The sequence below is a fragment of the Pseudorasbora parva genome, chromosome 13 (genome assembly GCF_024679245.1).
Source record: "Pseudorasbora parva isolate DD20220531a chromosome 13, ASM2467924v1, whole genome shotgun sequence".
NCBI lineage: Eukaryota > Metazoa > Chordata > Actinopteri > Cypriniformes > Gobionidae > Pseudorasbora > Pseudorasbora parva.
The window spans coordinates 46,204,637-46,231,878 of record NC_090184.1 but is presented as its reverse complement, the minus strand read 5'-3'; the positions used below and the strand labels follow the sequence as shown (position 1 = coordinate 46,231,878).

At 40.2% G+C, this 27,242-nt stretch overlaps 1 protein-coding gene across 2 annotated transcripts in view; it reads right to left on the bottom strand.

Annotated features, from left to right (window-relative positions):
* Positions 1–27,242, bottom strand: part of cep120 (centrosomal protein 120) — a 75,950-nt gene that overhangs the window by 31,076 nt on the left and 17,632 nt on the right. The window contains exons 9-14 of one of the 2 annotated variants that reach the window (XM_067414592.1): positions 21,474–21,633; positions 19,135–19,284; positions 16,167–16,355; positions 7,462–7,555; positions 6,887–7,012; positions 1,523–1,612 (exon numbers count right to left, since the gene is read on the bottom strand). In XM_067414592.1, coding sequence (XP_067270693.1) covers positions 1,523–1,612; positions 6,887–7,012; positions 7,462–7,555; positions 16,167–16,355; positions 19,135–19,284; positions 21,474–21,633 — 809 coding nt within the window. The remainder of the gene's footprint in view (positions 1–1,522; positions 1,613–6,886; positions 7,013–7,461; positions 7,556–16,166; positions 16,356–19,134; positions 19,285–21,473; positions 21,634–27,242) is intronic. The other variant, XM_067414593.1, reaches the window with a different exon arrangement.

Genomic DNA, 27,242 nt, shown 5'->3' with positions numbered 1-27,242 from the left:
AGTCAAAAATTTAGGAGCACTGTCAAAAATTTAGAAGCACAATCAAAATTTTAGAAGGTCAGTCAAAAATTTAGGAGCACAGTCAAAAATTTAGGCGCTGTCAAAAATTTAGGAGCACTGTCAAAAATTTAAAAGCACAGTCAAAAATTTAGAAGGACAGTCAAAAATTTAGGAGCACAGTCAAAAATGTAGGCGCTGTCAAAAATTTAGGAGCACTGTCAAAAATTTAGAAGCACAGTCAAAAATGTAGAAGCAGTCAAACATTTAGGAGCACTGTCAAAAATTTAGGAGCACTGTCAAAAATTTAGGAGCACAGTCAAAAATTTAGGAGCACAGTCAAAAATTTAGGAGCAGTCAAAAGTGTAGAAGCAGTCAAACATTTAAGAGCACAGTCAAAAATTTAGGAGCACAGTCAAAAATTTAGGCGCTGTCAAAAATTTAGGAGCACTGTCAAAAATTTAGAAGCACAGTCAAAAATTTAGAAGGACAGTCAAAAATTTAGGAGCACAGTCAAAAATTTAGGCGCTGTCAAAAATTTAGGAGCACTGTCAAAAATTTAGAAGCACAGTCAAAAATGTAGAAGCAGTCAAAAATTTAGGAGCACAGTCAAAAATTTAGAAGGACAGTCAAAAATATAGGAGCAGCCAAAAATTTAGGAGCACAGTCAAAAATTTAGGAGCACAGTCAAAAATTTAGGAGCACAGTCAAAAATTTAGGAGCACAGTCAAAAATTTAGAAGGACAGTCAAAAATTTAGGAGCACTGTCAAAAATTTAGGAGCACAGTCAAAAATTTAGGAGCACTGTCAAAAATGTAGGAGCACAGTCAAAAATTTAGGAGCACAGTCAAAAATTTAGGAGCACAGTCAAAAATTTAGGAGCACAGTCAAAAATTTAGGAGCACAGTCAAAAATTTAGAAGGACAGTCAAAAATTTAGGAGCAGTCAAAAATTTAGGAGCACAGTCAAAAATTTAGGAGCACAGTCAAAAATTTAGGAGCACAGTCAAAAATTTAGAAGGACAGTCAAAAATTTAGGAGCAGTTAAAAATTTAAGAGCACAGTCAAAAATTTAGAAGCACAGTCAAAAATTTAGAAGCACAATCAAAAATTTAGAAGCACAATCAAAAATTTAGAAGCACAATCAAAAATTTAGAAGGTCAGTCAAAAATTTAGGAGCAGTCAAAAGTGTAGAAGCAGTCAAACATTTAAGAGCACAGTCAAAAATTTAGAAGCACATTCAAAAATTTAGAAGGTCAGTCAAAAATTTAGGAGCAGTCAAAAGTGTAGAAGCAGTCAAACATTTAAGAGCACAGTCAAAAATTTAGAAGCACATTCAAAAATTTAGAAGGTCAGTCAAAAATTTAGGAGCAGTCAAAAGTGTAGAAGCAGTCAAACATTTAAGAGCACAGTCAAAAATTTAGAAGCACATTCAAAAAAAATTAGGGAGCACAGTCAAAATTTTTGAAGCACAGTCAAAAATTTAGGAGCACAGTCAAAAATGATGTGTGTGTGTGTGTGTGTACCTTCTTTTTGATGAGCGCCTCCCGCTGCTGATCTCTCCTCCGCCATTCCTCCGCCAGCGCCTGCATGTGACTCAACTCCTTCTGCTTCAGCTGAGGACCAAACACACACACAATCATCATCATCATCATCTCCAAGGGACAGAACAATAACTCCTGCATATACACATATGCAGCATATTCTTTGTTCCCTGAGGTTCGTCACCTCCAGGGCCGGAGTGGGACCCATTTTCAGCCCAGGAGGCTATGCCTAAGACTGAGATTGTGCTTCCCCCCCTCATATCCCCCTGAGAAGAGATTGATGAACATCCTGATGATCTCATTGGTCAGTTTCTGTCGATCATCTGTCCGTCATCGGCTAAAGCCTGCCCTGATGATCTCATTGGTCAGTTTCTGTCGATCATCTGTCCGTCATCGGCTAAAGCCCGCCCTGATGATCTCATTGGTCAGTTTCTGTCGATCATCTGTCCGTCATCGGCTAAAGCCCGCCCTGATGATCTCATTGGTCAGTTTCTGTCGATCATCTGTCCGTCATCGGCTAAAGCCCGCCCTGATGATCTCATTGGTCAGTTTCTGTTGATCATCTGTCCGTCATCGGCTAAAGCCCGCCCTGATGATCTCATTGGTCAGTTTCTGTTGATCATCTGTCCGTCATCGGCTAAAGCCCGCCCTGATGATCTCATTGGTCAGTTACTGTTGATCATCTGTCCGTCATCGGCTAAAGCCCGCCCTGATGATCTCATTGGTCAGTTACTGTTGATCATCTGTCCGTCATCGGCTAAAGCCCGCCCTGATGATCTCATTGGTCAGTTTCTGTTGATCATCTGTCCGTCATCGGCTAAAGCCCGCCCTGATGATCTCATTGGTCAGTTTCTGTCGATCATCTGTCCGTCATCGGCTAAAGCCCGCCCTGATGATCTCATTGGTCAGTTTCTGTCGATCATCTGTCCGTCATCGGCTAAAGCCCGCCCTGATGATCTCATTGGTCAGTTTCTGTGGATCATCTGTCCGTCATCGGCTAAAGCCCGCCCTGATGCTCTCATTGGTCAGTTTCTGTCGATCATCTGTCCGTCATCGGCTAAAGCCCGCCCTGATGCTCTCATTGGTCAGTTTCTGTTGATCATCTGTCCGTCATCGGCTAAAGCCCGTCCTGATGATCTCATTGGTCAGTTTCTGTCGATCATCTGTCCGTCATCAGCTAAAGCCCGCCCTGATGATCTCATTGGTCAGTTACTGTTGATCATCTGTCCGTCATCGGCTAAAGCCCACCCTGATGATCTCATTGGTCAGTTTCTGTTGATCATCTGTCCGTCATCGGCTAAAGCCCGCCCTGATGATCTCATTGGTCAGTTTCTGTTGATCATCTGTCCGTCATCGGCTAAAGCCCGCCCTGATGCTCTCATTGGTCAGTTTCTGTCGATCATCTGTCCGTCATCGGCTAAAGCCCGCCCTGATGATCTCATTGGTCAGTTTCTGTCGATCATCTGTCCGTCATCAGCTAAAGCCCGCCCTGATGATCTCATTGGTCAGTTACTGTTGATCATCTGTCCGTCATCGGCTAAAGCCCACCCTGATGATCTCATTGGTCAGTTTCTGTTGATCATCTGTCCGTCATCGGCTAAAGCCCGCCCTGATGATCTCATTGGTCAGTTTCTGTTGATCATCTGTCCGTCATCGGCTAAAGCCCGCCCTGATGCTCTCATTGGTCAGTTTCTGTCGATCATCTGTCCGTCATCGGCTAAAGCCCGCCCTGATGATCTCATTGGTCAGTTTCTGTTGATCATCTGTCCGTCATCGGCTAAAGCCCGCCCTGATGATGTCATTGGTCAGTTTCTGTTCGGAGATAACTACTCCTCTATGGATCGAGGCCAGACTGAACTGCCCGACTTAAAAATTTTGTGGGTGAGGCTAAGTTCGGCTGGCATCCAGGCTACACATTATCAATATAAATACTCAAAATAAATACGTGAAAATACTGTGGATTATTAAGACTAATTCTTACTAAACACTCTTGTTTAATGGGGTAAGCACTCTTGCATTCTCATTTCAGAGGTGTTGTAAGTAAATGATTACACACCAATTCGTGAGTTCAGTGTTTGACAGATCAGTTCATAAAAATGAATCGGTTCGAATGAGTCATTTGTTCGCGAATCGGACAAAAGCGGACGCCTTGTGTGTGAATCCAGACTGTTAAAACAACGCAAAAGATTTGTCTCATCACAGAAAACACATTATAGGGATATTTTTCAGTGTATTTGAAAGTATGGTTTATGTCAGCTGCGTGTGCAAAACGTCTGTCACAAGAGGTGCGTTTTTTGAGCACAATTCACATCCAGCAGTAAAGGTGATCGATAATTTTTTTTTCTTATTCGTGATCCGAAAAATTTGTCACCCACAGACACCTTGCATACTGAGTCTTGATGAATGCGTTACGGGGGAAAAACGCACAACAGGACAAAGTGACGTCTAGTGAGGATGATTTGTTTGTCCTGAGGAGATATTGTGTTCATCCACTCCAGCGATCGCGTAGAGAGGAGAGTTTCTATCCAGCGGGATTATCCAGACCGACCGATTCAAAGTTTAGTGTCAGTGGCTCAGTTTGATGCTTTGCTAGCAATACTAGAGACACATATTAAAAAGAAGAACACTAATTTCCGTGAATCAATTGATCCCGAACACCTGGCAGTATGACTATGGATCCGATCACACACACACACACACACACACACGTTTGTTTTTGTGACATATGGGGACAATCCATAGGCGTAATGGTTTTTATACTGTACAAACCGTATTTTCTATCCCTTACACTGCCCCTAAACCTACCCATCACACACACACACACACACACACAGCCCCTAAACCTACCCATCACAGGAAACATTCTGCATTTTTCCTTTCTCATAAAAACTCCTCCTGTGTGATTTATAAGCCTTTTGTAAAGTGGGGCCATGGGTAATGTCCTCATATTTCACCCTCTCCTGTGATACCTGTGTCATACCCATGGCATTATAGGCCTGTCGCGATAGTCGATAAATCAATTAATCGTACAATTAAAAAAATGAGCTCGATCATTTTTCCGGCCGTGATAATTTCCATTTGCATGCTTTTTTGTTTTCCTCGTCTCGCTCGTTGACTGCGCGCGCCTCGTCCGTTTGGGGAGGTGTTTATACTCGACGCGCAGACCGGGTGCGGCGTGATGAGACGTCATGCTCGGCCAGCAGATTCGTCTGGAACTCGTGGCTCTTCGGTTGCGGAGCCACACGCAAAGTTACGGAATTTGACAAGCACAATGGCAAGCGAAACGGGGTCGCGCACACTCCGCATCGACGTCATTTTTGCCGCGCGCCCTCGCGCTCGAGCGGACGCGTCGTGTATAAACGAGGCTTAAAGCTACACTGAAGTTTGATAAACGCAAGGTAATTCTTCAGTTCAGTCTGTGTGTGCTAAAGGCTCATGAGTTCCTGCAGAGATAGCGATACACATTCTCCTTTCTTTGCCAAATAAATGAAAAACGTCATCAATGTCTTCTCTCTCGCTGTGTCAAAATATCTTTTTCCTCAGAGATGGTCGAGCTCAGTTTGTGCATGATTAGGCTATGATATAACTTTTTTTTTTAATACTGTATCCTAAATTGTGGATAATTAATATATCATGCTGAAGTACATTTCTGGATTAAAAGAAAAAAAACAACAAGAATCGTACAGAACGGAAAACCGTGACCCTAAAACCGCGATACGAACCGAACCGTGGGATTAGTGACCCGCCGCCCCTGATATGCTCCTAAAACACAATCATCCGCTTTACATCCATTTCATTTATTGTTTTTGGTACTTATTTAAATGATTTTTTTACCATACTGAGAGTCCATTGCTTTTATTGTTTTTGGTTGTTTTGTTCATTTATTGTGGTTATTTAAAATGTTTTCCATTTTTAGTGTTAAATAGTCTTTAGAAATTAAAGTTTATTGACCTTTGAAAAGGTGTTCCTGCATTTTTATATCATTATCATTATTTTAGATGGTAAAATGGTCTCAGAACGACAATATTAGCGTTTATCGCAATAATTTCTTGGCCAATTTATCGTCCAGCAAATTTGTTATCGTGACAGGGCTGTGTCCTTATACATATTTATGTCCTCATATGTCACAAAAACATGCCCCCCCCCCACACACACACGTCGTGTTTCCATGTTTTATGGGGACATTCCATAGGCGTAATAGATTTCATACTGTACAAACTGTACATCCTACCCTCCTACACTGCCCCTGCCCCTAAACCTACCCATCACACACACACACACACACACACACACACACACACACACACACACACACACACACACACACACACACACACACACACACACACACACACACACACACACACACACACACACAGCCCCTAAACCTACCCATCACAGGAAACATTCTGCATTTTTACTCTCTCATAAAAACTCCTTCTGTGTGATTTATAAGATGTTTTCCTCATGGGGACCTAAAAATGTCCCCACAAGGACAAGGATTTCGGATATTGCCATCTTTGTGGGGACATTTTGTCCCCATAACGTAGGGATTACCAGGCCACCCACACACCCACACACCACACACACACACACACACACACACACACACACACACACACACACACACACACACACACACACACACACACACACAGCTTTACAGAGACTTGATGTGCTATAATTATAGCTGTGATATAATAATACTTGTAGTGTTTTTGCTAGAATAATATGTATCTGAGTTGTCAAAACGTCTCTCAAAATGTGTTTTTACGGATGCGAAAACGCAGAAAATCGAACCTGTTCCGAATTTTTTTTGACGGACGAAAGTTTCGTAGGCAGTGTGCAAGCGTGATTGACATAAAATGAGGTCAAAATAATTTTTTGATGTGCGTAAATTCCGCATGTGAATTACGGATTCGGTGTGCACAGGCCTTAATTCAGGGAAAATACTGTGCGGACGCGCCACATGGAGCATGGAGTCAGTCTTCCGACCTTTTACCATTGTGTCAGTTCAGTTGATTTTGATTGATATGTGCGAGTGAGAAAGAGCTCAGACGCCCTCTCACGTGCATTCGTCCTCTACATCAATTTATAAATCACAATAACTCATCAAATTTGGCGGGACAACAATTTGTTTTGGCAGCCGGCAAAAAAAATTCAATGTAGGAAAAACCCTGGGCTAGTAACTGACAGATTCCGGCCAAAAAAACACAACATGGGAGTGGGAGGGAATGGGAGTCATTCTTCTGGGATTGGGACGGGAATTTTCCCGCAGTTTTTTTGTGGGAGTGGGACGGGAGAGGTTTGGAAATCCACTGTCACCATCTAGAGCTGAACCGCTACCTGATTATCAAACAGGTCTTCCTGCATCTCCTTCCACATTTCCAGCTCCAGTGCGGCCTTGTACTCCAGGGTCTCTCGAGGTCGCGTCTCTGACCCTTCGTGACCCCGAGGAGCCGCCACTGCCGCCTGCAAACAAACATTACCCATAATTCCACTGTTCATTCACAGACACTTCAGTAAGCCAAACATGCTTTTCTTACTCAGTATTTTTGTCTTGTTTCTAGTCCAAACATCTAAAAATTCTTAAAACAAGAAGTATTTACTAGACTGCAAAAGTAATTGTCTTGTTTTGGGGAAAAATAACTCACAATTAGGAGAGTTTTTGCTTAAAATAAGATAAATAATCTGCCAATGGGGTGAGGAAAATAATCTTAATTCAAACAGAAAACAAGATTATTCTTCTCACCCCATTGGCAGATTATTTAGCTCATTTTAAGAAAAAACTCTTAATTTTAGTTATTTTTTCTCAAAACAAGACAATATTTTTTTTTACTTTTCTAGTAAATGTTTCTTAATGTAAGAGTTTTTAGATATTTTGACTAGAAACAAGATTTTTTGTAGTGCTGATACGGCACCTGTGAGGATTCAGAGACGAGGACTTCTTGAGCTTTCACAAAACCCAGATCTTCAAGAACGCTCGCGTAGCAGAGTTCAGCCAACTTCTCAGACCTACACACACAATTCAGATTTAGCCTGGGAATACTTCATCTAAATAGAAAAAAAAATGCTTGAACGGACACTTCACCCAATCAAATGAGCATTTACTTGGCCTCTTGTCACTTAAAACCTGACTTTCTTTCTGCTGAACACAAACATTAAAAGTCAATGCGGTGTAATGTTGTTTGGTTCCCAAAACAAAAAGACAGAATGATGACAGAATGTGCATTTGTGAATGAAAGCTAGCCCATGATTTACCCTCCCTCAAGTCATCCTAGGTGTGTATGATATTCTTCTTTCAGACGAATAAAAGTTGAGTTATATTAAAAAAGTCCTGCTAATCCAGCTTTACAATGGCAGGGATTGTTGCTCTGTTTTTCAACGCAATAAAAGTGCATCTATCCGTCATATAACTGCTCCACACGGCACCAGGAGGTTAATAAAGGCCTTCGGAAGCAAATCGTTGCGTTTCTGTAAGAAAAATATCCATATTTAAACGTTTTTAATTAAAGTGAAAGTTTCATTCGGTCGCACTCCGTGGAAAAGTGTAACAAAGTTGAAAAAGTTTCAACACTTTTCCCAAAAACTGAATACGGAAGGCGATCGGTCGAAACATTACTTTATTAAGTTTTAAATATGGATATTTTTCTTTCACAAACGCATAGATTCACTTCTAAAGGCCTTTACTAACCTCCCAGAGCCGTGTGGAGCAGTTATACACTGCAAAAAATGCTCTTCTTACTCAGTATTTTTGTCTTGTTTCTAATCCAAACATCTAAAAATTCTTACATTAAGAAAAATTTACTAGACAAGTAAAAATTATTGTCTTGTTTTGGGGGAAAATAACTCAAAATGAAGAGAGTTTTTGCTTAAAATAAGATAAATAATCTGCCAATGGGGTGAGAGAAATAATCTTGTTTTCTGTTTGAATTAAGATTATTTCTCTCACCCCATTGGCAGATTATTTATCTTATTTTAAGCAAAAACTCTCTTCATTTTGAGTTATTTTCCCCAAAACAAGACAATAACTTTAAAGTATCTAGTAAATGTTTCTAAATGTAAGAATTTTTAGATATTTTGACAAAAGACAAAAACACTAAGTAAGAAAAGCATTTTTTGCAGTGTATGATGGATAGATGCACATTTATGGACTTTAAAAAAAGAGCAAAAGTTGCTGCAATTATAAATCTTGGATTAGTAGGACTTTTTTAATATAACTCAACTTATATATATATATATATATATATATATAAAGGGACCAGTTCACCTACAAATGCACATTCTGTCATCATTCTGTCTTTTTGTTTTGGGAACCAAACAACATTACACCGCATTGACTTTTAATGTAAATGGACATAAAAACTGAAGCATTATTCTGAACGTCATCTTTTGTGTTCAACAGAAAGAAAGTCAGGTTTTGCGTGACAAGAGGCCGAGTAAATTATAATTTTTGGGTGAACTGTCCCTTTAAGAGAATGCACCAGATATTTCACATCTCAGCGTGTTTAGAGGCCGCCATCTAGAGGTGAGATCTGTGTGTTGCACACTCGGATTGAGCAGAAATTGTATTATATAAGCATGTCCAGCTGTATCTGCACACATACAGTACACTCACATCAAGCCTTATGTACTATACAGCAAATCTCAACTGCTTGAAATATATCAATGTCCAGCTCAAATCTGCTAAATGAGATTTCATAAATGTTCACATCATAATTTTCAGCAAAGATGCTTTTGAATGTGTATTGTGGAAAATAAATAGATTTAAAGGCACAGTATGTAATATTTCAGTACAGTAATATTAAAGTGATGTTGTAACGCTACTATGAGACTCTTGTGGACACTGCAGTGAGCGAGATCATATTAGGCGGTAAAACACGGCACTCTGAGCGGTAAATCAACAACAGCAGATTTAAACAATAAGACTAACGGTGTTGAGCTGGAGAACAATCATTAGTTTCTGTCCATCAGTGATCCAAACAGTGTCTAATAAAACACATCAGATATAGACCATTTCAGAATGTTTGTAAACAATCGCCTCAAGACACTTCCGGGTGGCAGAACGCGAGCGGCTTCTACTGACAAACTGAAGAGATCAGCCGGCTACTGTAAACGGTTACATAGTTAAGAACATTGTTGTTGATTAAAGTTGAAACTATGACGAAAACGTGTTGTGTTTGGGGTTGCACCGTCCGATATACAGCAAAAGGTGTAGAATTGTATCGATTTCATTCAGAAATAAGTAAATATATCCAGCAAAACCTGTGGATGAGGAGGCTAAAGCGAGTGGACGTCCTCAAAAGTGGCGCTACAGAGAAGTATTCTCAAAACGGTCCATCGACAAAATCATAGCAGAGCATAATTGTCTTCAGCTGGGGAAATTCGAGACTAATATTAGTAAACTTTAGATCTCTTTTAACCCCTTACGATTCAAAGATCATACGGCCTCAGATTACTATTGTTCAACATTCACTGCTCATCACTCTATATTACTTTATCTGGACAAACTCAGTATCATCAGAAAGATTAAAGACTCCAGCTTTGATATTTGAACACTGTTTATGATAAAACTGGGTTGCAGTGACATTCATTTTTTAATTTATGTCAGGAGTGCATTATAATCGCATTATAATCGATCCGTTATGAACGATATTTTGAATAGATTTTCACACGCACGTTCATTCTCTCTCGTCTGCACTGGTTCATTTGTGTTCACAGAGATCGCAAAGAACAGCTTTCAGTTTAGCTCTTAATTCAAAAGTCCTCATATTTGGAGAAATATCGACATAGCACGTTTGCAAAATATTTTCGTCATACAGAATACCATTTCTATTCATTTCTCACGGAATTATTCGACATAAAAGAGTTAAAACATGCGCAGACCTCTCTCTGTGTCTCTTCTTAATGATATGCATCGGATATCAGTCATCAGGCGTTCATTCGTCCTCTCATCTGTCAGTCTTTTGATATTGCTCAACACCGCCCTCGCATGACGCGCTCGCAGCTGTCTCGGACATTTCTGGCTCTGTGAAGAACGAGTCTGTTCTACATTTCTACGCGTGAACTAAGAAGCTAATAAACACACGATAACTATGGAATAAGGTTTTTGTGTGATTGTTCATGTGATTTCGGCTATTTTATATAAATAATAGATGTTTACATTATGACTGCTAACAGGTGTAGCGATTAGCTCCATATAAAATGATAAATATAACATATTTTAACATCGGGAGTTCGTGAGATATTGCAGATGCTACGAGTCATTTAAGTTGATCATCGCATCAAATCAGCTGGTACACGGCACGACTGTTTGCACCGCGAGCCGGCCGCGATCACACAAGCTTTCGTGTTAAACACAGACACCAGAGCTTTCAATGTTGCTGCTATAGCTTCAGATACAAAAAATAAAGAAAAAATTTGCGCAAATGATTTGTTGAAAAGCAGAGAACAGGTAAATAGTTAGATAACAGGGAAATAGACCATCTACGATAGTCTAACATATTGTAATTCAAACAGCAACAGTCTAAATTACTACTCAATGGTAGGCTGAGGCTCATTTAAAAAGTATGGTATTAGACTAGCGCTACATCTACTGGACCATGTTAGGCATTTCATGTATTGCTATCTCCTGAATTAGTTAATCCGTCCCTCAATAATCATGTTAACTTTGTCTGAATCCCAAGCAATTTACTAGCGTTGCTATAGGAACGCTTCGGCTTTTGCCACCCGGAAGAACGTTTATTACTGCTGTGACGTCATGGTGAATTGTCCTATTAAAGCGGCGATAGTGTTGCCATGGTTACTACACAATAACACACCAGATATTAAAGCGGCGATAGTGTTGCCATGGTTACTACACAATAACACACCAGATATTAAAGCGGCGATAGTGTTGCCATGGTTACTACACAATAACACATCAGATATTAAAGCGGCGATAGTGTTGCCATGGTTACTACACAATAACACACCAGATATTAAAGCGGCGATAGTGTTGCCATGGTTACTACACAATAACACATCAGATATTAAAGCGGCGATAGTGTTGCCATGGTTACTACACAATAACACATTGGATATAGACCATTTCAGAATGTTTGTAAACAATTCCCTCAAGATGCTTCCGGGTGGCAGAACGCGAGCGGCTTCTACTGACAAACTGAAGAGATCAGCCGGCTACTGTAAATAGTAACATAGTTAAGAACATTGTTGTTGATTAAAGTTGAAACTTTGACGAAAAAGTGTTGTGTTTGGGGTTGCGCCGTCAGATATACAGCAAAAGGTGTAGGATTTTATCGATTTCATTCAGAAAGTAGTAAATATATCCAGCAAAACCTGTGGGTGAGGAGGCTAAAGCGAGTGGACGTCGTCAAAAGTAGCGCTACAGAGAAGTATTCTCAAAACGGTCCATCTACAAAATCATAGCGGAGCATAATTGTCTTCAGCTGGGGAAATTCGAGACTAATATTAGTAAACTTTAGATCTCTTTTAACCCCTTACGATTCAAAGATCATACGGCCTCAGATTACTATTGTTCAACATTCACTGCTCACTTACTTTATCTGGACAAACACAGCTAGTATCATCAGAAAGATTAAAGACTCCAGTTTGGATATTTGAACACTGTTTATGATAAAACGGGGTCGCAGAGACATTAATTTCTTAATATATGTCAGGAGTGCATTATAATCGATCCGTTATGAACGATATTTTGAATAGATTTTCACACGCACGTTCATTCTCTCTCGTCTGCACTGGCTCATTTGTGTTCACAGAGATCGCAAAGAACAGCTTTCAGTTTAGCTCTGAATTCAAAACATAATGACATATCACGTTTGCAAAATATTTCGTCATACAGAATACCATTTCTATTAATTTCTCACAGAATTATTCGATATAAAAGAGTTAAAGCAAGCGCAGACCTCTCTCTGTCTCTTCTTAATGATATGCATCGGATATCAGTCATCAGGCGTTCATTCGCTCTGATCTGTCAGCGCTACCACCACGCTACTGAAAATGTAGTTAAGCTAGTAGCGTCACTACTTGTAGCGACGCTACTGCCCAACACTGGAGTCTGTTCTACATTTCTACGCGTGAACTAAGAAGCTAATAAACACACGATAACTATGGAATAAGGTTTTTGTGTAATTGTTCATGTGATTTCGGCTATTTTATATCAATAATAGATGTTTATTATGACTGCTAACAGTTGTAGTGATTAGCTCCATATAAAATGATAAATATAGCATATTTTAACATCGGGAGTTCGTGAGATATTGCAGATGCTACGAGTCATTTAAGTTGATCATCGCATCAAATCAGCTGGTACACGGCACGACTGTTTGCACCGGGAGCCGGCCGCGATCACACAAGCTTTCGTGTTTTAAACACAGACACCAGAGCATTCAATGTTGCTGCTATAGCTTCAGATACAAAAAATAAAGAAAAAATGCGTGCAAATGATTTGTTGAAAAGCAGAGAACAGGTAAATAGTTAGATAACAGGGAAATAGACCATCTACGATAGTCTAACATATTGTAATTCAAACAGCAACAGTCACTAAAATAACTACTCAATGGTAGGCTGAGGCTCATTTAAAAATTATGGTAGTAGACTAACGCTACATCTACTGGAGCGAGGTTAGGCATTTAATGTTTTGCTGTCTCCTGAATTAGTTAATCAGTCCCTCAATAATCATGTTAACTTTGTCTAAATCCCCAGCAATTTACTAGCGTTGCCATAGGAACGCGTCGGCTTTTGCCACCCGGAAGAACGTTTATTACTGTTGTGACGTCATGGTGAATTGTCCTATTAAAGCGGCGATAGTGTTGCCATGGTTACTACACAATAACACATTGGATATTAAAGCGGCGATAGTGTTGCCATGGTTACTACACAATAACACATCAGATATTAAAGCGGCGATAGTGTTGCCATGGTTACTACACAATAACACACCAGATATTAAAGCGGCGATAGTGTTGCCATGGTTACTACACAATAACACATTGGATATTAAAGCGGCGATAGTGTTGCCATGGTTACTACACAATAACACATCGGATATTAAAGCGGCGATAGTGTTGCCATGGTTACTACACAATAACACATCAGATATTAAAGCGGCGATAGTGTTGCCATGGTTACTACACAATAACACACCAGATATTAAAGCGGCGATAGTGTTGCCATGGTTACTACACAATAACACATTGGATATTAAAGCGGCGATAGTGTTGCCATGGTTACTACACAATAACACATCAGATATTAAAGCGGCGATAGTGTTGCCATGGTTACTACACAATAACACTGTAGGGTAACGCACGGATGATGATTTCACTGATAGGCAACGCGCACGCACACACACACACACTAGGGATGGGGAAAACTAAACCTTTTCTTGACCGACCACCGAGCCTCATTAGCCGGTTGAAACCGGTTAACCGATTAGTTTAAAATATGCTGCGCTATTTGAAATAACAGCCGCGAGCCGCGCCTGCAATCTCGCAACTCTGTCGCATCTCTCTATGATCTCTCTGCCGCTCTGCCTGCCGCTCGCTCACACACACACACACACACACACACACACACACACACACACACACACACACACACACACACACACACACACACACACACACACACACACACACACACACACACACACACACACACAAACGAACACACACTGTCCCGGCGCCGCCGCCTCCCTTCCACTCAGGTCACTTTTTTAAAATCGCCTACAGCGCAAAACATGAGTCCCGCAAACGCGGCGCCGAGGAGCTTGTTATTAATCGGAGGACAAATGGCTCCTTAGTTTCGAAATGGTTTGGTCAAGGTGATCGCGTTGAAAATAAAGGCGTTTGTCTGGCGTTAGAAGCTCATCTGAAACATTGCCGTGGCTCATTTAAGAAAATGACAGCTCCGAAGAGACGGCGCTTTAGTTCGAGGTAGTGCTAACAATAATAAAGATGATGTGCTACTACTGTATTTCAGCACCGTATCACACAAGATGCAACTTACATCTGTGTCGTTCTTTTTGGTGAAATGGTCCCACACTACTTTTCTTTGCGCGCTTCATCCTGTCGTTTGCCCCGGCTCTAACCTTGAGTGTTTACTTTTTGCAAACCTTGTGAGCGCGCAAACCCAAACGCCGTGACCTCGCGCCAAATGTTTTTATTGGTTTATTAAGTACAAACAGGCGAGTTATGAAAAATTGAGTGTGAGGGATTTCTTCACTTCACACAAAAAGATTTTGGAATGAGACGCTAACTGGAGTAGCGTTTAGTCCACTGTCTATAATAGACTAATTTTGAGATTTTTTTTTTTTTTTTGACAACCGACAACTTTGATCGGTTAATGTTGATACGGTCAACCATCAGTCAAATGGTCATTGGTTAACATCCCTAACACACACACACACACGGGTCGTGTCCTGGTTAAAATCACTGATTTCTCTGGATTTACACATTCTTGGAAACACTTAGGTTAATAAAGTCAACACAATATATAACATTGATCTAGAGGATATTTCAATCCAAAAATCTTACATATTGTTCCTTTAACGTGTCAAATGACACTATTTATTACCTTTTGCAGCGCTTTTTCGTAATCATAATAAATTACGCATTACTTGAAAGCTGAAACACTCACATTTCACCTTGTGAAAACTTGAAATTGGACATTGCATTTCTAGGAGTCCTGATTATTTTGTAAAAAGCGATATTTAAAGGGATAGTTCAGCCCTAAATGAGCCTGTGATGTTCATCTGCAGGGCGTCTGAGATGTCGGTGTGTTTGTTTCTTCAGGAGAACACAGATGAAGATTTTTAACTCAGCCGTTGCTCATATAATGCATGTCAATGGGGTGTATTTCTATGAGAGTAAAAAACACACAGACATACGAATCCATATTAAACCCTGAGGCTCGCGGAGACACACTGATGTCTGAAGACACGAAACGATCGCTTTCTGCCAGAAACACAACAGTATTTGTGTTATTTTACCTCATATCAGACGAATCTCATCTAGTGTTCCCAACGCCATTACTTCCGGAGAGTAAGGTCAAAATACCGGCGCGATTATAGATATATTTACACAGATGCCTCATTAGTACATGCGTGGATCGCCCGAATTAGGTATCTATGTAAATATTTCTATAATCGCGCCGGTATTTTGACCTCACTCAGCGGAAGTAATGGCGTTGGGAAGTAATGGCGTTGGGAACACTAGATGAGATTCGTCTGATATGAGGTAAAATAACACAAATACTGTTGTGTTTCTGGCAGAAAGCGATCGTTTCGTGTCTTCAGACATCAGTGTGTCTCCGCGAGCCTCAGGGTTTAATATGGATTCGTATGTCTGTGTGTTTTTTACTCTCATAGAAATACACCCCATTGACATGCATTATACGAGCAACGGCTGAGTTAAACATCTTCATCTGTGTTCTCCTGAAGAAACAAACACACCGACATCTCAGACGCCCAGCAGATGAACATCACAGGCTCATTTAGGGCTGAACTATCCCTTTAAGATGACCTGACTGTCCATGTGCAAAGAGCCTTTCGTTCCCTTCTCATCAAGCGCATGCTTCAGGACAGGAGTTTGAGATTCAGGCCTACACAAACCCGTCTGCTTTAATGATGGGAATCCTCTCAGAACAGCTCTGTCTGCAGCGCTGTCGGCCGGATGAATCGAGGAGCCATGTTTTCTCTGAGCTGAGGAGGCGAGACAGCTGAATACTGACAGATCCCAGCAGGACGTCTGGAGAATTCGGCTCTCTGTGCCACAGCTCCACCAGCAGAGGAACCCTGAACACACACACACACACACACACACACACACACACACACACACACACACAAGGGCTCGACATTAAGCATCACCAGCAGAGGAACCCAGAACACACAACAACAGCAACTCGCGCTCAAACCAATCAACACAAGCTGTGTGTTGATTAGGGCTGTGCAATATAACGAAATATCGCTTATGTACACTGTCTTGTTTCTAGTCCAAGCATCTAAAAATTCTTACATTAAGAAACATATTGCAATATGCATATTGCAACAGCACGGGATATCTGAATGATTTTAATAGGCTACTTCAACATTGTGAAAAGTGTCCATTTTAGATTGACGCATATAGCAGAGAATGGGCACACGACTGTTACTTATGGGACTTGCTTGATGTTAAAAAGAGTTATTAAAAGTAATAACTTGCGAAAGACATCTCCTTGCAGTCTTGCGCTGTCTGACACACACACACACACACACACACACACACACAGAAACGTGCGCACAGTCACCTCTCTGAAATCATGTGATCCCTCCTGGTCTGTTTCATGTCGTGTTATACACTCAAATACAAACACAGTTATGTCAAAATGGCTGTCTTGAGTATTCATGTAAACGCAGTCAGTTAGTCTTTAAGTGAACGATTTCAGTCTGGGAAATAAACCAAATGTGTGTCAATAGGATCTTAAAGTGACAAGCGACTAATACAGTAAAACTTCCGCTGTGTCAAAAAATGAATCACTCAGAGCTCTTGACTGAAAAACCTTTGTAGCTTTATTATGTATCAGTATATATTTAACTCATGTGAAGACTACTGTTTTAAGTTCTTATTTTTAATAACAAAGATAAATAAAAATAAAAACAATCATCCACCCCTAGACATGCATTTGCTAAAACACAGCTGGTCACTTTCAGAAGTTGTAGCGATGCTTTCTTTTCCCAGAAAGGGAAATTTGTCATTCTTCTTTCATTTCTGGGAAAAGAAAGCAGTCTCATTTTTTAAATCATCTTTTTTTAATTTCATTTAAATAGATTTTACACACTAATAGCAATATCGTATCGCCTTATCTAACAAGCTATTGCATATCGAAATTTTCTTCAATATCGCACAGCCCTAGTGTTGATCCACACTGCAAAAAATGCTCTTTTTATTTTGTTTTTCAGTCCAAATATGTAAATATTCTTAAGAGTTTCTGAAACTGCATTACAGTGGTTTAGGTCCTACCTTTCTGATTGCAGGCAGTTTGTTGTGATGGGTGATTGCAGGTCTGAGGTCGGTGTAGTGCACTCTGGTGTTCCCCAGGGATCAGTTTAGGGCCCTTTACTTTTTAATATTTACATCTTTCCACTTGGCCAACTTTTACAAACTCTTGGTCTTAACTTTCACTTTTATGCCGATGACACTCAGATTTATATACATTTAAAACCTGATGTCAATATGCCTGTGTCTTTTCTTTCTCAATGTTTTACTGAGATTAGACAATGGATGTCTGAAAATGTTCTCAGTGACAAAACTGAAGTAATGCTTATTGGTTCACCTCATCAGTTGCGTAAAGTAGAGTCCATAACCTTAAGTGTGGATGGCTCTGCTTTACAATTTCAAACTAAACTGAAAAATCTGGGGGTGATATTTGATGCCAACTTAACATTTGACCATCAGGTTCGTAATACAGTCAAAACATCATTTTTTCATCTAAAAAACATTGCAAAATTACGTCCCATGTTGACCTTCTCTGTGGCAGAAAAGTTAATCAACACTTTTGTTTTTTCACGCATTGATTACTGTAACGCATTGCTGGCTGGAGTTTCTAAAGCTACACTGAATAAATTACAGTTGGTACAAAATTCAGCTGCTAGAATTCTAACTAAGACCAGTGCAAGGGAGCACATTACTCCAATCCTGCAAAAATTGCACTGGCTTCCTGTTAGTTTTCGTATTGATTTTAAAATTGTAATGCTCACGTAATAATTTGGCCCCTCATTATTTGTGTGAGCTTTTAACCCTCTATACACCAACACGTGCTCTACGCTCCTCTGAAGCTGGTCTTTTAACTGTCCAAACAGCACGGTTGAAAACTATGGCTGATCGGGCTTTTTCTACTTTGGCTCCTAAGTTGTGGAATTCCCTGCCCTCTGAGATTAGGAATGCAGAATCCCTTAGTGTTTTTAAATTATCACTCAAAACATATTATTTTAGGATAGCTTTTATGTGATTTATTTGTCTACTTTGTTGCTGTCTTTTTTTTCTTTCTTTCTTTTTTTTTTATGCCTGTAATGTAATGTGTATTTCTATGTAAAGTGCTTTGAGATGTAACATTTAAAGGCGCTATATAAAATAAAGTTTATTATTAATATTATTAAATCAAGATGCATTTACTAGGTTAGTAAAAAGACAAAATATTTTTTCTTGTTTTCTGGGGAAAAATATCAAAATGAAGTGAGTTTTTGCTTAAAACAGGCAAAATGATCTGCCAATGGGGTGAGAAAAATAATCTTATTTCTGATTGAAATCTTGTTTCTTGCTTTCGTCCCAAACTGAAATAAGATTATTTTTCTCACAGGCAGATCATTTTGCCTGTTTTAAGCAAAAACTCATTTTGATTTTATTTTCAACAAAACAAGAAACAATATCTTAATGTCGTTTTACTGATCTAGTAAATGCATCTTGATTTAAGAATTGTGAGATATTTAGACTGGAAACAAGACAAAATTACAGAATAAGAGGAGCATTTTTGCAGTGCATCAGCCTTTACGGCTCTGATGTGGTGAGAATATTAAAACATTGACCTGATCTCACCTGAGGAAAGTGTCCTGAAGCTGATTGGGCAGGGCAGCGAAATCAAAGGCACAGAACGACTGCGGCAGAAACACCTCCATGTTCTTCTTCACCTCCACCGCTGGACTCGTCATGATGGGAGCCGCACTGCCAAAGAACGGGTACGCGTATCTGCAACCGGAGGAAACCGCAAACGTGTAATAATTTACACTGAAAAAATTACAACTGCATTAAACAATGTAATGAGATTTTTATTTTCGAATAAACAAATAAGAAATGTTGGAAAGTGTTTAAAGATGAAACTAAACCACCAGTAGGTGGCAGCAGGTGAGTCATAATGAGTGAGTCATTGAGTCGATTCATCCAAACAAATTTATTCAAAACAAGGCAGACATTTACGAACAGGTCATTGAATCTGATTCAACTGATTCATTCAAAGGCTGAATCGTTCAGAAACACACACACTCACATGTAGTGTTTCCATGTTTTATGGGGACTTTCCATAGGCGTAATGGTTTTTATATTGTACAAACCGTATTGTCTATCCCCCTACACTGTCCCTAAACCTACTCATCACACACACACACACACACGCACACACACACGTTGGTTTATGTGGTTTACACGGACTCTCCATAGGCGTAATTGATTTTATACCGTACAAACCGTATCTTCTATCCCCTTACACTGCCCCTGCCCCTAAACCTACACATCACACACACACACACTGCCCCTAAACCTACCCATCACAGGAAACATTCTGCATTTTTACTTCTCAAAAAAAACATAATTTAGTATGTTTTTAAGGCCATTTGAATTATGAGGACATTTGATATGTCCTCATAAACCACATTTATAGTGTAATACCTATGTAGTTATACAAATTTTTGTCCTCATAAACCATATAAACAGGCACACACACACACACACACACACACACACACACACACACACACACACACACACACACGTAGTGTTTCCACTTGCCCTAAACCTACCCAACACAGGAAACATTCTGCATTTTTACTTTCTCAAAAAAATTCCTTCTGTGATTTATGTTTTCCTCATGGGGACCTTAAAATGTCTTGCCTAGAAATCTAGACGCACCCTAGCGGCAGCAAATTTAACCTGCCCGCAAGTGTCATCTAGGACTCTCAATACCCTTCTGAGCTGCATTCCCCTCACTCTAGACGGGCCAATCACATCGTGTATAGAGTCGGCGGGCGGGGCCATAATGACGACGGCCGAGTTGCGTTTGTGTGCTTCTAGTAAACACAGAAACTGGCGAACGGCGGTCTGTCGAATCAGCTTTGACTGCGACTCTGGAAGACTTGAGTTAAGCTTTTCTCTGAGAACAGAACAAAGAGCGGCACTGAAGTCATTCTGAAGAAGGGAAGATGTGTTCGGAGTTTAGCCGACCGGATACGGCGAATGTTTAATCTGTCAACAAGCTCTGCTTCACCTTCATTACTCTGGTTAGTGGTAGCGCTGTCCTATCGCGTGCAGAGGGAGTTTGACAGACGACCGTTTATCCGCCCCTCAGATTGAGCCGTCAATGGTGAGTTTCCAGACCAAACATCTTGATGTAGGTCTGGCTTGTCAGGCTATAAAATGTCCACACAAGGACAAGGATTTCGGATATTGCCATCTTTGTGGGGACATTTTGTCCACATAACGTAGGAATTACCAGCACACACACACACACGCGCGCTGTGAGACGCGTTATGGTTCTGCTGTGATCTCTTTTCGCTGCTGAAATAGAACAGAAACAATCAATATTGCATCTAAAATGTAAGTGACTATGTTAATTAATTGTTTATGGAGCTCTTGGTTGTGTGATGTTGTTTAACTTTATCATATGTTATAAATATAAAAACGTCACATGTTGAATGTTTAGCGCAGTTTCTCAGTGTCTCGTGTTGTGATTTCTCCTGGAGATGCGCGAGCATCAACAGCGCCACCGTCAGTTCATTATATATATATCCACTATCGATCACCACTTACACTAAATTAATGCATAATCATTCTTGCATTTTGGTGATTCGTTAGTTATTATTTGTTATTGTCGTTTTAATCCGCTTGTCCGTCGGGCACTTGCCCCTTCAAAAAAAAAATCCACTTTTCCCAGACAAGCGCTAATGTCGAGCCCTGAAGTATACTTTAAACCTTTAATAAGTTGTTCACTGCAAATATATATTTTTTTATTTATTTCCAATAAAAACCCCTTCTTTAATGTTTTCCACCTTTGTTTTGTGGCTCTTTTTTATTAAAAGTATCGGTTTGGCACCGGTATTGTAAAACACCCAATCCTAGTTATGATACGGAGCATTTCGTAAGCGTCGTTGATGAGCCTAGGTCACCTGAGGATGCAGTTGAGAGGGAAGCTGGTCCTGAGATCGCGGATGCTCCGCAGGTCCAGAGAGAAGCAGAAGTGATGAGCGGAGGCAGGGATGGAGATCTTTGGATCCGAAACAGACACGGACGAATCAGCCAGATCAGCTTCATCCGGGGCTGGAGCATCTGAAACACCCAAACACAGGTCATGATAGTGTGTGTTAGGGCTGAGCCCGAATGGGCGAATATTCGATGCATCAATGAGCCGGATTCGACCACCGATCTCACAGTCGAATCTTCACGGGTGTTATGTAACGAGGATCATACCATTTTGGTATGATTTTGGGGTGCTCAATATTTTAAAGACGTGACACGGCTCAGCGCCGCGCCGTGCCTTTAAAATTCGAACACATTGCTTTCAATGAGTGAACACACACCGGCGGCAGCATTCGGCGCCTGTCCGCGACGACTCAGGAAGTTGTTTAAAATCCTGCCGCGCCACAGAGCGCCATTTCAAGGTTTTATATTAAATGTATATTATATTTCCCTCAAATCCTCAATGTACTGATTTCACCCTGTGCTAGAAGATACACCCATCGTGACTCTTCCATCAGAAGTCGATTCAAAATTGAGCTTGTGTGTATATAATGTTCGCTGTGAGATCCTGAGACGGCACTGAGCTTCAGTCCGGTGTGAGACCCCCTTTAGGCACAATCGCTTTAAGAACGTGCTTGTAAACGCTTCTTTCCTCTCTAGGGAGGTATTTTTTTAGGTTTATTTTTTAAAATGTTATTTTATATATTTGTGTGAGGTTCTGATCACGGATTTAAAATGTTATGAGAAAACGTTTTACTAATGTTTATCCACCACATTACCTTTTATTTAAAGTTAAACCTAAATAAGAAGGACATTGTCAGTTCGTCTGTCAGTTGGCAGATCGCTTTATTAAAAGGTGTTGCTGTGTGCAGTGTGTAAAGGAAAATAAAAATAGTTTTACCCTCCTGCTGACTAGTGTCGTGCCCCTCCCCAATCACACACACACAGATGATTCGACTACCAGTCGACTACAGAGAGATTTGACAAATCCTTAGTCGGAGACACCCCTAGTGTGTGTTATGACCAAGCCTGCAGTCTCCCTCTCATTTACTGAAGCTTTCGCGCCTCGATCGCCCCCCGGTGGCCGGTCCCAGTATAGCCGCCCCTCTGTGATTTCTAATGGACGCGAGGCAAACTAAACAATAAAATTACACTTCAAAAAATGTTCCCCAAAGTTAGTGTATGTCACTGAAGGCAGTTATCATCACGATGATTTCATTTCAGGTGTTCGTTTTAAAAATAAGTTTACTTTGAGTTAGTTATTTGATGCTATAAAAACGGGGGGTGTGACGTCATGATTGACAGCTGAGACTGACGTCTTCTCTGAGTGAAGTTGTCACTGAGGCACTAACGGACTTTTTTCTAAATTTTTGGGAGCAGATTAGAGCTTTAGCTTTAATTTCTACATTTCCATAACTGTTTATTTCACACCAACATAATTAATTGTTCTGCATCTGCGAGAGTGTGGGCGGGCTTTTGAAATCGCGGCTGTACTTCCTGCTCTACTTCCTGCGCTCTACTGCGCAACTCCGGTCCCGAAATCGCTACTGCGCAGACTCGGTCCCAAGATGTCCACGCCGTGCAAGGCCGCCTGAAAGCTTCAAATCTGACAAGCGGAAACGGATGATGTCGAGTCGTCCATATTTTTTTACGGTCTATGGTTATGACCAAGCGACTACTCCCCGCGATCTCTCTTGAAGCCAATATGGAAGTAATTTAAACTGCAATTCCTCGACTGGCCACTAGAGCGGCTCCAGACAGGGTTCCTACACAATCTTAATTTCAAAATTCCATACTTTTCCAGACTCAAATTTCCAGACTTCCCAACAGATTTTTCCGACCATATTTAACTTGTTCAAAAAATTGGTCTGACAAATTGGTTTAAAATTCAACTGTTAACAAGTATGTTACATTCTAAAGATTTTATATGTTGCCTCTTATTAGGATAGGAAAGTAGCTAGACAGGAAGTAAGGTGGGAGAGAGAGAGTGGCGGGATTGGGAAAAGTCCATGAAGCAGGACTCGAACTTGAGTCTCTACATGGCGACCCACAATGCTATCGGTGCCTACAAATATGTTACACTCTGAGTCAAAACTTCTATGTAGGCTATCATGTTAAATTTGTAAGTTTGAAAATTGTAGCTACTGTTGCTTGTACAAGTCAATTTAACACCAAACCAGTCATGTTCAAAGCACAGCATTTTATTAAAACTGCAATGCTAAATCAGTTATTCATATATCTGTAATTTTGTACATTTAAATAACTTAAGCCCCTACAGAAACAGAAGGGACGTTCATGTACTATTAACCAGAAAATTAGAAAATAGAGCTAAAGTCTATTGACAATGCTTAATTGGCTGTTAGGTACAGCAAACTTGTAACGACTGTTTAGGTCATTTACTTACCCTCATGTATTCTAAACTAATACGACTTTTGTTAATCTTGGAAATCTTGGACACGATGATATTTAAAGGATTATTTCACCTCAAAATGAAAATGTCCTAATCATTTACTCACCCCAATGTCATCCAAAATGGCAACCAACTCAGTTGGATGCTCCAAAACTTAACTTCTTTTTCACTGAAGATATAAGGCATGGATATCTTGGATGACATTGAGGTGAGTAAATGATTAGGACATTTTCAGTTTGAGGTGGTGAAATAATCCTTTAAATATCTTCATGCGTCAAATGATTTGACAAAAAGTTTGCAAATAGCTTTCTTTGTAAATTTTTAATCTTTGGCTAACTATGCTTTATATTTAGGATTGGCAAGCCAGCCCTCGGAAAACTTGCATTTTCCCATTTTGTTTGCGTGAAGTCCACACAATGTAAAAGCCAAAGACAACATTCCAGGTGTTTTTAGTAGAGCTGGGAGTCCATTCCAAAAAGAATTGATTCCTCGTTTCCAAGGCGTTTGGAAATCGAGAGTCGATTCCATTGCGGGGAATCGACTCCTCTTTATTCACTTGTCATTCGCTTGTCTCTTGCTCACTAAAAATGATTGGAAGTCTATTTAATTTTTGCAAAAGGTTATTTTGAACAGTTTTTTCTAAATAACGAGTTAAAAATAAAGCAATTCAGCGTTTTTTGCGTCATTGCTTGATGACGCCACTAGAACGTAATTTTAACTACTTATTTGTATGGTATGAAACGTTCAAATAAAGCAATATGTGAACGCATATCACTGATTATTACCATACCTTTCATTCAATTAGGTTAATAGAGTTTATTGTCAATGTTTCCTTCTGTGATCCTGCATCGTGGATAAGTTTGCACACAAAAACTCCATAATTTTAAATCGTGAAATGGTTCTGTTGTCCACAACGGTAGGTTTTGAGAGCTGCTTACAGATGCAGATGTGAGGGTGTTATTTTAATTTTCTATTTTATTTTAGTTTCTTTAATCCAATGATAACTCGGAAAGAAAATGCGCCTAGAGTACAGCTAATGACCGAGTCTAACGTTGCTATAGTAACGAACGCAACTTGCTCGCTCATCTGATTGCGCACTCTTATATTATTGTTTTTGTTAATACTGTGGTTATTCTGCCTCGTACATTCTGTGCAAAAGCACTTATTTGAACGTAGTCATTTAACTTTGTGCACATGCATTTTAGACATGTCATGTAGTTTTAACCAAGCAATAAATGCACATCCGTGAATATGTGCTATCCTTTTTATTTATTAGGCTAAATCGCATTTACTTCTGGGCTATATGGGCCATTTCAGGAGCATCCATCATTTAAAATCAATCAGAGTTATCGAAATGTGTCTTTATTTTAGTGATTTTACAAATAAAGTTTCTGATCCTGCGGTCACTCCGGGACTAGGTCCTCCATCGATTTTGTTAAAAAAAGAAGATTAGAAAAGGAATCGAAGTGCGGACAGGAATTGATATCGGAATCGATTCTGAAATTTTTGCCCTAGTTTTTAGTCAAGCGGTTTGAGGTAGGGGCGCTGTGATGGCAACGGCCGCCTAACAACGTAACAACCAATCACTGCAGACCTAAACTTCAGGAGATCAAGTGCGATCGGCAGCGCTGGCAGACTGATTCAAGCGCCATGGGGAAAAAAAGATTGTATATATTATATATATTTAGAAATTCTTAATTTTAAATTTAGAAAACAAAATGGGGACAATAGTCTGGAAACATAAATATTTTTCCATACTCTGGTTTATTTTTTCCATACTTTTCCAGACCTGGAAATTGCTCAAATCAAATTCCATAATTTTCCAAAACCCGTAGGAACCCTGTCCAGAAGGAGCAGAATCTCATTGAGCTCATGTTAAAATGCCCAACTTTACAGCAGAATAAAACACGTTTACAGTCTGTGATAAATTGTGGTTTTGGTCTATACGGCTAATTTTGTCCTTCATGACGTCTGTGAGGAGGTGAATTATTTAATAACTCATTCGTTTACATTATATAAAGCCTTAAAGTTCTGCATACCGTATTTTTCCAGACTACAAGTCGCTCCGGAGTATAAGTCGCATCAGTCAAAAAATGCATCATGAAGAGGAAGAAAAACATATAAGTCACACTGGACTATAAGTCGCATTAGGGCAGAAGCAGAGCGCTCGCTGTGCATAATCGAGAAGCAGAAAGAATGTTTGAAGTGAGTGAGGGACTGGTGAAAAGCAGACGTTACTTTAACTGTAATGAAGAAAACAAAAGCTTATCGCGGACTGAAAGCCAGATGGCCAGTGAGTCCACAGATGAGCTTGAACAAACGCTGTGTGAATCGTTCTCCGCTGCATATTTTACTATATGCAGTTTGTAATATGCACAATAGGATTTTCTTTTAGGGGGCATTTTGTTTGTGTTCAGTCTTTCTCAGTTGTTGTCTTTAAAGGAAGTGTGTGTAAGGTTGTGGCCAATACTAGTACTGCAATCCCTTTAAATGACTGTAGAGCGGTGTATCCCCCTCCCCCTGACTCGGGGTTGCCAGATTGGCTGCAGGATCAGCAGAACGTTTGTAGATCTGCTGCTGTGGTAACCAGAGCAGATCTGGCAACCCGAAACACTACTGACTTCGTGATTGGTCGATAGATGGAGGGCGGAGCTTCAGGCCAAAACACAACATGACATCATCAACATCAGTTGAGGGCAACAAAAACTTTATAATGACAATATCCTGCCGGACTACTGTTGGCAGTGATAGAAGTGTTTGAAATGAACATGATTTCTGAATGTCTAGAGACACGTCAGGGCCATTTTATGATTCATTGAAATACATTTCTTACATACAGTTTTTTTCTGTTTTCAGTTAATTTTTTCAGGGGTCGGCTTCAGGAGCAGCATAGAGTGTGGCTGTAGACGTAGCTAAATGTTTATTCTTGTCAGTCAGTTTGAATTAAATTTGATATACAAGTCGCACCTGACTATAAGTCGCAGGACCAGCCAAACTATGAAAAAAAGTGTGACTTATAGTCCGGAAAATACGGTAATTAAGGGCGTGGTTACTTTGAGGCACAGGTGGATAGCCATTTATCCGCCGCCGTCTCATTGTGTCACCTCAGCTCCGCCTACATGCCCATTTTCTGTTATCCGGGAGTGACGAGCGAAGACGCGCTCACAAGATGGCGACACCCAGCTCGACTCTACTTTACGCTTCAGAACGGCTCTTCAGAATCCTATGGGTGACGTCACAGACACTACGGCCTATGGTTAATGACAGGGCTAAAGAGACGAGAGTTCTC